The 12,798-nt window shown below is 39.9% G+C and overlaps 1 protein-coding gene across 8 annotated transcripts in view; it reads right to left on the bottom strand.

The window, feature by feature from the left end:
• Nucleotides 1-3,378, bottom strand: part of LOC113009543 (DENN domain-containing protein 5B-like) — a 78,699-nt gene extending 75,321 nt beyond the window's left edge. For 3 of the 8 annotated variants that reach the window (XM_026147905.1, XM_026147906.1, XM_026147907.1), the window contains exon 1: nt 2,930-3,375. In XM_026147905.1, coding sequence (XP_026003690.1) covers nt 2,930-3,038 — 109 coding nt within the window. In that variant the 5' untranslated portion in view covers nt 3,039-3,375. Of the gene's footprint in view, nt 1-2,929 lie in introns of all 8 variants that reach the window. The other 5 variants (XM_026147908.1, XM_026147909.1, XM_026147910.1 and 2 more) reach the window with 3 other exon arrangements.
• Nucleotides 3,379-12,798: the final 9,420 nt, after the last annotated feature.

Below are 12,798 nucleotides of genomic sequence, written 5' to 3'. Positions count from 1 at the left end.
TAGATACATTCCTGCAAACAGGAATGGTAATGAAAGGTTATGAAAGTGTCTTTCGTAACCTGGAAGATTTAGGCTACAGGGGTCTGAAACCACCAGCTGCTTCCCCTCCACCAAGAGCGCATACCTTTCTTACATCGAGAGACAGAAGAGAGATGTGCAAGCCATGACCTCATATCTAAATCTACACGTGACAGCTCTCACCCCAAAGTTAGCTTTTCAGGCTGGTCACTTTAACTCCACAATGCTGCTGACCCAGAATGCATCTGGTGTTAGAATGCACAAACTATTTTAGGGCCTGTATGACAGCCAGGATGTATTTATACCCCTGAGGCTGAGTGGTGTGGTATGGGCTGTGGGCCCGGGCTGAGACAGTGACCTCTTACAGGAGACAATTAACCAGTTAAGAAAAAGTTCCTCACCAGCTGATCGATTCTGAAGATTTCAGCTCAAGAGCAGAAGATAAGTTTGACTACATTCACATACTCAAAAGACCCCTTTTGAAGGATGCAGGTGGATGATATCAAGGATTGCCACAACAACACAGTGGCCAATGAGCTAGGATATACTACGCTTAGGATTGGCTGGTTACCAACAACGAAACTTTTAAAAATAAGAGTGAGCATTGTCCAAGAGGACATAAATTGTGCATGATGTTATTTTCTCTGACGTATAAATTAATGAAAATATAATTAAAAATACAAACTGATACAATTACCCACACATGGACTTTATTTTTCACCAAAGTCCATGTGGGAAACACTTGTATGATAATAGACAGAAGGTACGGCCAACTCTAAAAGGAGGTTGAGGCAGGTCTGCAGGAAGTTGGGTCCTCTTAGTAAAACAATAAGCAGACGGAAATAAGGCCACAGTAGTGCACAAAAAGCTGGGAGGAGGGGAGTCGCAGCCTAAAAAAAGCAAAAACAGCCTAATGTGGGTCACTCTGTTTGTTTCTGCCTCTAACTTAGGGGCAAAAGAATAAGTGGGGTGCTGAGATGCTGCCTAAGCTTGAAAAACAACCAAACAATCAATCGTTGCAACATTATCTTTGTGTACAACTGGAGATCACCAGAGACCGTGGCAGCAGATCTGATTACAGACAGTCAGAGCAGCTATTTCACACTTTTTACTATCGTTGTATTCATAAACATTTAGTTCATTTATAAGAAAAACTGATTCCATATTCTTTTCCTGATAAGATTTCTTCTTTTCACAGCCTGAGAGCCCAAACAACAGGCTATTTTATTCGACTGGGATTTTTCATGGTAATAGTTTGACAACATGATGAGGCTATACTACATCATCTTTCAGCCTTTGTTGTGTCCCAAAAGTACGTATGATGAAATTGCCAAAGATACGCTATTTGAGCAGAACCAGCTCAATGATTTGGGATGAAGGATTTCTTGAGCTGGTCCAGAGGCTCATCCAGAGGCTCCCTCTTAGAGCTGACTAACTAATCTTGTGATTTTCTTTTTTAAACAGCCCATTGGGAATCCTCACCAAGCTGGCCACTTCACCACTGATCACCTTTGATGAAGTTTAAAGCATAGGAAGCATATAATGCATCTTTGGTATAAAACTGTAGCTTCCCACCACAGTAGTTTTAAGTATATTTTTAAAATACTTACTTATAAGGGGTTTTTTTAAACAAATGATGCCTTTACAGTTTGTATCTCAGCAGTGCAGCAGAGGAGCATCACTGCTGAGCAGATGGCCACAGTCAAGCAGTGTCTTTATGGAAAGCAAGGATAAGCAATTGGTTTATGAAACCCAGTGCTGGGAAGTTATTTCCCCCTTTCAATAAAATTTTAATATATATCTGTGTATATGTTCAGTTTCGTTTGTTCTAGATTAACTTCACTCGTTTCACTTAATCATCCAGGCTTTAAGCCAAGTCACTTGTGTGCAACATGAACACATTGACTTTACGATTCGCAACTTTGCCCCAGAGGCAAAAGTTACAATTCAACTGTGATGCAATACAGCAAGCAACTCTCTTGTTGATCCACAAAGCAAAGCTTTCCACAGTGCATTTAAAAAAAACCTCCACTCTGGCTGTTGCAGAGGGAGAAAATACAAACTGAGCCCGTGAGTGAATGCATCTGGTGACAAAGCAAACGTGCTGAAACTGAGGTTGGTGCCACTGAAGAGCAGACATCGGCTCTCCTTCAGTCACCAGGATGAAAAAGATTTCTGTGAATACACAACAGGGATCCTGCCGGAATTACATGTCAAAAAATACATTCTGCTGTGGAGACAAAATCCCCATCTTAGTCCACACCTGTGGTAGTACTGAACGTAACTATGCTTTTTTATTTTACTATTAAAACTCATACAAACAAACCGGCGAAGAACGCGTAATATATCCAAACATGTCTTTATTTTGCTGTAAAAGTTACTTAAAATGTATAATTTTAAGCCACAACAAGCATCAAAGTCAAAATCGATTCATTTGGGAAACACTGACACTGAAGCTGCAGAGCAGCTCTGAGACGTAGCACAGCACAGGAAGCCCAGATCAGATTATAGGATTCGGAAAAGATAGGTTACTGCTGATTTCTCAAAAGCTTATTACCTTAAATGACACTGGTTTCCGCAGCTCATATACTGTGATCAGACAGGAATGATGCATATCTTTATTCTAATGTATAGACACTGCTTATTTGCCCTGTAGTAACTCTTTGAAGTAACTGTTTCATTCCACTTATTTGTAAAGGTGTGTGTGTGTCACTTGTGTTTTAGGGTGTTCTGAAATCTCACTATATGTCACATAAATGTATTAAATGGTTTACAATAAAAAGCCAGAGCTCCATAGCGGTGGATGGATCGTTACAGTTAACAACACCGTGTTAAGCGAGAGGGGACCGCTGCGGTTCCATTTGACTTTAAAACACGTTCATAACTCAACAACAGAAAAGAAGCCACATACCTGCTAACTCGTCCGGTTCAAGTCCCGTTTCTGTGTCTATTCCACAAATAACAAAGTAGTGCGCGAAGCGGCAGGGCGCCGCGGCCGACCCCGCGGAGGTCCCGCTCATCCCGGCTTCGGTGAGCTGCGCGGTCCGTTCCTAGTTCTTCAAGCGATACATCCAAGAGGAAAAGGCGGGGGGCTAAATAAAACGCTCCAGTCTTTGATAACGCTCCACTGCTGCGCGTCGTATGAGAAAATGAAACATTCGCAGTATAAGAGCTGCTTTAAAAAAGTTACCTTTCAGTGACCGGAGCTTCTGTGCAGCTTCCCAACACACTACTAACTCTACGGGAGAAGAGAGCTGTGTGAATCCCCGCCTCGGCAAAGCTCGGAGGAGTCGGTGACGAGGCGGGATATTCAAATACGACCTATGGTCCTCATATTCGTCAAGCTGACAGACTGCAACACACGTAGGGTTGCCAACTCCCTGAAAAATAAATAAGGGACACCTCGTGGCCAGGGCCGGGCAACCCAGTTGTCTTCACCCTTCCCAGTGTGGTAGCTCTTTTTTTGTGTGTGAAATTATTTTTTAACCATTTGACTTGAACTTGATTTAAGCAGATGCATATTCTTTGTGATATGACCATATGGGAAACAAATGATCATTTAGCCATTTATTTTTAGCTCAAAATGACAACATTAACACAGTAAAAGAGGTCTCTTTCTTAAACAGAAGCCTGTCATGCTTAACTTTTGAGAATATAAGTAAATCTTTCTTTAAAAGAACTCTGTCCTGCTTAACTTAAAATTATATAAATTAATAGAAAACAATAGAACGAAAAATATTCTTGTAACTGTGCACATTTAGTGCATTTAGTACAATTGGCTTCAGTTGAGGTATTATTTCAGCTTTTCTAATGCTAATTCAGCTGCTCCTGTTTGTAAACCCACTTGTTCCCATGATTACGCATCATAACTCATCATCATTATTCATCTATGTATTACTTTTATGTATTAGTCATCTATTTGTTGTAATCATCTATCCTTGCATTTGTTTATTACACAAAATAAATTATATTATTACACTTCTGGCCACATAGCGCTGATATTCACTGCACATGCCCATATTAACCTTAACCAGAGGGTTTAAACAAAACAAACCAGTGTTTACATACCATATCTGCTTCTGCCGTGGCCTGGTGGACAAGAAATTGGTAAAGGGTTCCCCGAGCTTTCACGCCCCTCATGTTCTTCATGTGCCCACCAATAGAAGCATGCCTATGGAAAAAGTGCGCCGGCACACAGTGCAGTGCGCTTTATAGTGCACTTTTCCAGCCAGGTGTTTTCCTTTTCCCAGTCCTCCCTGTACTTTTGCAGCCTTTTTTTTCTTTCTCTGAGGGGAACAAACATTGCTGCTCTGATGCTGGGCTTACACTGTGCGATTTTTGGCCCATTTTGAGCCGATTTTTGAGTCGTGCGACCGATTTGGTGATCAGCCCGATTTTGGCCTTCATCGTGCGTTGTGTAGTATACGTGGGGTAACGAGAAGCGATTAACACCTCACGACCAGCTCCCGATCATCAATCGCTCGTGAGGGTGTCACCGCAGCTGCTCACGCGCAAACACGTAAACGTCGGTGAAAAAGACGGAGCAGCACGGCTGTGCAAGCGTGTGATCTGGACACAAGCGATGGAGGCACAACTTGTAGAACTTTGGAAAGCTCATCCGAGTCTTTTCGATGTGGCATCACAAAATTATCACGACCACAACAACCATGAAAATAGTTGGATTTACATGCTGCTCAATCACAGCTGCCTGATCATGTTTTTCATTAGCAATTTAGCAAAGTTGATGTGGTGGTGTGTCTGTGTGAGTGAAAGACAGAGAGAGAGAGCGACAGATTTTCTGTTATAACCTTCATTTTATGGACGCACAGTGTGCCGTCCGAGACTTGCACCGCAGTGTCAGCGTTTGTTTCCCTGTTGGCCATGCTTGTTGTTGTGGTCATCGGTTGTCTTCCGGTATTTTCTCCGTAAGCGACCTTTCCTCAACCAATGAGATGAGCGGTAATCTGAATTGTCATACTCGAATTGTCATAAGTGTGCTGTCAGCTCATTGGTCACAAAGCAGGAGAGGGGCTGGGAATTATGTTTTCAAACAAAGCGTTAATTCCATTAAAAGTTATAGACTACTTTTGATTCTCACTGTATTACGGGACAAAGTGCGTCCCTTATTAGCTCAATACGGGACGAGTACTTTTGTTTCTAAATACGGGACGATTCCGTATTTTAAGGGATGGTTGGCAACCCTAAACACACGGCTACTCGTTTATAAATAATTAAATAAATACCCTACTTAAAAATATGACTGACTATTTGCATTTTTGTAGGAATTTAAGGTCCTTTTCATGACTTTTCAGCACAATTTAATAGTTTTAAAAGATCTCATCACCCATACGCATATTATGTCGCTTCCATTTTCAAATAATAAGAAGTTGTGTCCAACTAACTTTTAAAGGCACATAAAAACCAACCTTTGAAAATGACAAATTAGAAAAGAGACAAAATTTTCTTCCATGTAAAAACAGGTAATTTAGCCACAGACAACAGTAAACTGCAGCGTGTGAGTGTATTGTTCTGAAAAACAACACAGAAGAACGATGATTTTAATAGATTTTAATAGAAAAATAGAGTTTTTGTTGCATGTGTGCTAAAAAACACAAAACTTGCAATGGTCATTGACCCTCCACCCAGAACAGTAAAATCTACATGATTTAACATTCACGTGCTGACTCTGATAAACACAAATTTCTGTAATTGCAGGTCCTCAGATTTATACATCGTCTCAATTTAATAATTCGGCGAGTGCACTATATATTGCGTTGTCTCCCTCTGGTGGTCAAATGCATGGACGCACAAGAAGAACAGCAGTTTCAACAGCTGATAGCTGGAGATGGTTTGAAATGGTGCCTTTTCAAAGTAAAGACAAATCTTTAAACTCTTCTTCTTCCCGTTGATCATCTGCCTCCATCTCACCCTGTCTTCGGTCACACCGACCCTCTGTATGTACTCCATTATCCTTTTCTGTAATCTTCTTCTTATCCTCCTTCTTTGAAGCTCTGGTTCTAGCATCCTTTGTCCAATAATATCTACTATCCTACAGTTAAATGTTCAAGTCTTACAAGCAAAAACATTTAACAACATAAATGCTGATCCCTCTCCTATTTAATCTTAATATGTACAGTACTCTGTTTTTGTAATTATTGTACATGACTTAAATATTTTTTCTGTAAAAATTGTGTGTGTTTCTGTTCTGTGTCCTGTTTCGTTTGTATATGTGCTTTTTTTCTTTGCTGCTGTCACAACCAATTTTCCCCTTGTGGGACAATTAAAGGATTATTCTATTCTATTACAAAGTAGCTGGTAGGAACAACTCTTGATTCCAGCTAACAGAATTGTGTCCTGTCCTTGTGAGTTTCTGTTTTCTGCCCCATGTTCTCGTGGATCTTGAACTTTGCTGCACTCTGCAATCAACCTTGATAAAGGTTAGGGTTTTGAGTCCTGCATCTGGGGTCCACTTCCTGAGAAATGTTGTTTCATGACAGAACAGTGTGAGTGTCACATGCAGCTGATTGCTGTGATGTTGAATTCAATTCAATTCATCCATCCATCCATTCGCTTCCGCTTATCCTTTCAATTCAATTCAATTTTATTTATATAGCGCCAAATCACACCCAATGCCAAGGAAGGTTCTCCTGTCTGAAACTGTTGTATAAGCATGCAGCACTTTAATTTTGGCTCTTGGCAAAGGCGGTCACACTTTTCTCTTCTCCTCTCCTTCCTTATTGAAAGAAATCTCCGTCCCGGGTTTCTCCATGGATCGGGTTTCCTCCAAGGCGTGAGCACCGATAAGCAGAGTTCTGTATAAAATTAATTATTCAAAGTAAGCTCAGGTATGCCGTTCAGCAGGTTAGTTACAGCGCCGGGAGTAGCTTGGGAGAACAAAATGACACAGAAACTGCTTCAGGTTGCTCTTCCAAAATCAACTCAAAGGTTTATTCAGTATACAACAGTTTATATAGAGGAAAAAAAAGGTTCGTGTGTCAGCAGATTCTCAGTTCAAACCGGTACAGACCAAATAAGGAAACGTCTTCCTGCCTTCTGAGCAAAGAAGTATCCTTTGTGTAGTTTATCAGTTCAGCTACAATTTATGATCATTCCAGCAAAATACACTCCTAGACATAGAATACAGAGTTCTTTCATTAGTGAATTCTGAAACAAACCACCTGGCCTTTAACAAGCTCTTTTCTAGGAGATAAAGAAGGGAGGATGGGAGTAAGGAAGTGGTCTCTGTGGTGTTTTCGACCTTGAGGTACCATCCTGTGATTCTTACACATTAATTCTTGGGTCACAGAGAAAGAGAAAAACAACTAGTAAATGGGCCTTATTGAGTAACAGTTTTCACTACAAAACAATATCCTGTAAATGCTACCATGGTATCAAAATATCACAACACTTATCTTCCCTGCTTTGCCTCTTATGTCCTTGTCTACTCTTTTGTGTTTTGTATTACTTTTCCCTGGAACACTCTCTCTCAGTCTGTTCTCTAAAACCTAAAGAGGAATTATGGATTTGATCAACTGGTCCCTAAATGCAATTAACACCCTTTTCTCAACGAGAAGTCTGGGCTCGGGTGAGCCTGAGTGCTGAAGATATCTACCTATTTGGAACCATGATAACAGGGTTCTTGCTGACCGGAGCTGGCTTATCGAAGATTAAAGAAAGCAAAAAACCCCACAAGGCTGCCCGCTGGGATTGAATCGATGGGACGAGTGGTGAGTTCTCAAAATGGGCTCATTGAGCGCAGCACGGATAAGATCTTGGAGAAGCTTACGGCTGCCGTGAACACTCAGAATAAGACCTCTGAGCGAAAATTGATCACATCTTGGAGAAGCTCACTGCGGTCGTGAGTTCTCAGAATCGGCTCTTTGAGCACAAGAATGACAACATCACAGAGCGTAAGTTTGATAAGATCATGGAGAAGCTCGCAGCTCTCCAACGGGAGATTGAGAGACCAGTGTCGGACTGTCAGAACAGCTTTGAAATTCACATGAGTTGTTCGCATTAAAGTAAAAACCACCATCACTTCATGTGGATACTGCTTCAGCACCAGCTGTGGTCTCAAGGCTGGAGCCGAACAACAACACCCTGATAACGACTGTGTTTAGACTGTTCCTCCCCCATGCAAGGCCACCTGGGTTGGCTGGAAGACTGTTTACTTAGCCTGGCAGGGCGAAGGACACTGTCTCAGCTGAACTCTGGACACACACATACACTGATACACACTCATCCCCCTCCCTTTCCAAACGCCTTCGATGCTTGTCCCCTCCTGGGGAAGATGGCGGTCAACTGGACCAGCACAGACATGCTGCAGGACCGGATGCTCTGTCTACACCGGCTCTCTCTTACCCTTTACCCGCCCCTGTTGCACGTCTTGTGTTTCAATGGTGTATTGACAGTCATGTGCTTTTTGTATGCGCTGAGGTATTTTTTTTTTTCTGTTCTCAAACTGATCTCCCTGTTGGAGCTCAGTCTGGGGGGAGTTCTTTTTTCTCCTCGTCTTTCCTCATGTGGTGCATTTTCCATTGTTATACATCCCTGTCTTCCCCATGTGATGTTTGTGTAATGTATGTATGGTCGGAGGGTAAGATGGCGCTGGCATGGCTGGCAGCCTTAACCCAATTTCCCTCGGGATGAATAAAGTATGATCACACAATCAATCAATCAATCTTGAACTCACCCTAATAGGGGCATGCTGTTGGTTATATATATTAGGCCCTGAACTTGAAACAGGCAACAAGTAGTGAAATGCATTATAAAAATATGAAAGTATAAAAGGAGATCTTAACCATATATGAAAATATTTCATCCTAACAATGGTTTAATTAAACCTTAGTTTTTAGAGTAAAAAATCAAGTTAAACTGATCTGATTTCAAAGACTGGAAAGAAAGAAAACTAGTGAGATGTACAGATAGGTCCATAAATATTTGGATAGAGACAATTTTTTTCTAATTTTGGTTCTATACATTACCACAATGATCTTCGAATCAAACCACTTGAATGCAGTTCAAGTGCAGCCTTTCAGCTTTAATTCAGAGGGTTGAACAAAAGCATTGCATATTTTTTGCATTGAGTTCACCAGTGCTTTCTGTCTTTCTCAGGATGTACAACACTGTACATGGACTAGTAAAGCGCTATATAAATACAGGCCATTTACCATTTACCATCCTTAACGATTGCTCATCTTGATGCATGCTCAATCATCCAGGTGATTCATTCATCCATCCCAAAAAGTTGCTTTTGTTCATCTGGACGTTGCATTTTCAGTAGGAGAAACTTTTTGTCACTCAACGAAGTGACTTCTTCCGTCTCAGCTGACTTCAGGTTTCCCCAACCTTACAAGGACGATGTTTGCACAATGACTGAAACTAGCGCCACTGGTGAACAATGGGCTGTGAGGTCAGTTTCTTGATCAGTAATATACATTTGTCATGACCATTGATCATCAACCACTGATCAAAGATCATTGATCAATATCCAAGAGTTAAACGACACGGAGACTCCAGCAACACTTAAAAGTAATAAGAAACAACTTTATTAAGTGACCAACGTGTTTCAGCTTGTGGCCTTCATCAGGGTCATTGTCAAATGTGAAACAATTTGTGTTTAAATAAAAGTCTGGAAACAGAAAAAAAATTCAAATGGACCAATCACACCTTCACAAATAAACCAGCTGACCAATTGATATTTAATGAGGTGGTATTGGCTAACTGGTTAATTGGTTAGGTCACAGCCCAAATAGATTCTAGACTAAACCATTAAAGATTAAAAGGGGGAGGGGAAAATAAATAAATAAATACATCAATAAAATTTCCTCACATGTAGTAATAATGCTCAAAATTACACAGAAAAATGCAAATAAATTAATATAAAAATAAAAAAAGATAAAAATTAAAAGTTAATATAAATACACAAACATTAAAAGAGGGAGACAAAGCAAAACATCTAGTTAAAAAACATAAAAACACAAAAGGTACAGTTCACAGAAACTCAGTAATAAATCCTCACTCATAGGATGTAAACTCGAAAACACGAAATATCCAGAATGCTTCAATTCTTTCTGATAAAATTAATATTACCACTTCTTTGACTGGGTTTAATGGCTTCAATGCCTATAAAATTAAGCTGATTTATAATGTTTTTTATTAAAATGTCTTGCAACAGGACTAGTTAATTAAACTTCTGTGTTCATTAATTCAATCTTTCATAGGGCATATTGGGGTGGAATTATTTGAAGTGCCTCAATTCTATGCTTTATATTAACTAAAGTGCCATATAATCATATAGTGTAGTATTAAGTGGACACAGCCCTGAAAATAAAGGCATTAAACTACGTGTCCCAGCTTTGGCAAAGTCAGGCTATCGACCGGACCTCATCCCACAGGCTATACCCACCAAGTCTGTATGGTTTACCGAAGATACATAAACAGGGTGCACCTTTAAGGCCAACTGTCTGTATAATCAACTCGGTCACCTATAACATCTACGTTTCTGCCTTCAATCCTCAACCCGCTGGTAGGCAGCTCTGAACACCACATCCAGAACACTTTGGATTTTGTTGAGAAGGTGAGAGATGTCATTATGGAGGCAGATGAAACCATGGTGGACCGACACATCAAATTCACCAGGGAGGATATGAACAGTGGCAGGTTAGCCTTCTTAGACTGTGAGATTTCCATCAGTAATGGGGGACATCTAAAAGCTGACGTGTACCGGAAACCTACGCATATGGGTCAGTATTTAAGGTTTGACTCTCATCATCCACTGGAGCACAAACTGGGCGTCATCAGGACGCTACAACACAGAGCGAACACCATCCCCACTGACACAGCAGCCAGGGAGGCAGAAGAACATCAAGAAGGCCCTGAGTAACTGTGGTTATCCCAGCCGGACACATTTATAACTGTACATTTACAAATATAAAAAACATTTATAACTGTACAACTCCATGCACATTTACAAATGTTTTGCACATTTGCATAATGTACTGTTTATAAGATTGGGGAAACCTGCAGTCAGCTGAGACTCCACTTGGATGAGTTACGAAATGTTTCTCCCACTGAAAACGCTACGTCCAGATGAACAAAATCAACTTTTGGAGATTTACTTACCTGGATGATTGTGAATGCATCAAGGCATTTTAGCCCATCTCTAATATTTTTACCTCTCTTATGAGTTATCATTGGTGGTTCTTTAAAGGTCCCTAATAAGTTTGGCATATCCTTCAAAATGATCCAATGTTTTAAAATAATTTCTTTAATGTTTCTGGTTTTTGGTGTGAAGGTTGTGCAAAAGACAAGATTGGATTTAAGTTTTGGAGGTTTCTTGGTTTCTAAATTCTTACATAAAAGATAGCTCTCATGTGAGGATATTTTATTTTTTTATTTATCTTTATCTTCTTCATGCACCTTGGAAGTAGGTGAAGTTGTGCCAGAAGTATTTGTTGCTATCAATGGCCAAGAGTACCATTCACAGACAGCTTGGGGAAAGGCTGCAATTCATGGTCTGGCAGTATAAAGGGTAAAAGGTGTCTTTTACTGAAATGTGGCTTTCAACTGACCACTCTGCCATACAAGCCACATTGGTGGAGTGCTGCAGAAATGGTTGTACTTCTGGGAGGTTCTCCTGTCTTCACAGGACAATACTGCAGCTTTGTCAAAACATCGGGTTCTTGGTTATCTCCCTGACTACAAGAAAATCCTTGAAGTCCAACCTTTGTAATGAATTATTAATTTAGTTTACCTGCATTTAACACTACACGATATTTGGTAAGAGGACGGTTGAAAAGAAAATAATGGTGGTTGCAGTTAGTAGATGAACCCATGGTATAATTTTAAGAGTCCTAGGTGTTTTTCAGAAAAGTTGACAGGCATTTGACGCTTTCCAATATTTTAGTAGCTGCCCCTATGGGATGACTTTGGATATCCTGTTACTTCCTTCTTGAGTTAACACATTCCAGTGATTCCTGAGATTAGGGACAAAACAGGTTTTAATTTTCTAAAATATATTTTTTGATTTTTCAAAAACATATTTACATATAATTGTTACACAAAGTTTTGGCTGTCTCACCGTGTTTTGGTACAATCTCCCAGGTGTAACATTTTTTAATAATTTATGTTTTTGCTGGAGAAGTGCAACGTTTAGTCAACACCATCAGACACAAAGAAATGCAAAAATACATATTCTAAATTAAGTTGTTTCAGCTATTTTGACTATTAGTAGCTTGTCTATTCTACTGTTTATGCACATATGTTTTCAAACTAAAAACCATGTTTAAGAGTAAGATTCTTTGGCTTTTTATTATTAGAGTTACAGTCATACATATTTTCAGAAGCTTGTATTTAATCTCTATAAGAAACAATCATATTTAGCAGCATGCAAATTACACATTTGAGAAAACTACGTATTTCTATTGGAAGATCATGAGGGAGGAAAATATATGGTTCTCCAAAAGAGAAAAATAAAGAAAAACTCCATATTATGGAGTTGACAAGGTGCTGACGGTGGTGACACAAATCTGACGGTGGTGACACACTAGTAAAAAACAAGATATTATTTCTTTCAAAATGACAATTAAACCTTAACAACTTACATAATATCACAAGACACATCATAACAATTCTGTTTTTGCACATGTCAAGTTCTACATCTTAATAGTTCACCAGCCAGTAGCTGCCTGCTCCTTGATTCCTAAAGTTCTCTGTGGTTGTGTTTAGACCCTGCTGGACTTTCTCTCCTTTTGTCTCTGTGCTTGTTTCCAAAACCTT

The sequence above is a fragment of the Astatotilapia calliptera genome, chromosome 17 (assembly GCF_900246225.1).
Source record: "Astatotilapia calliptera chromosome 17, fAstCal1.2, whole genome shotgun sequence".
NCBI classification, from domain to species: Eukaryota; Metazoa; Chordata; class Actinopteri; order Cichliformes; family Cichlidae; genus Astatotilapia; species Astatotilapia calliptera.
This window is presented reverse-complemented; position numbering and strand designations above follow the sequence as displayed.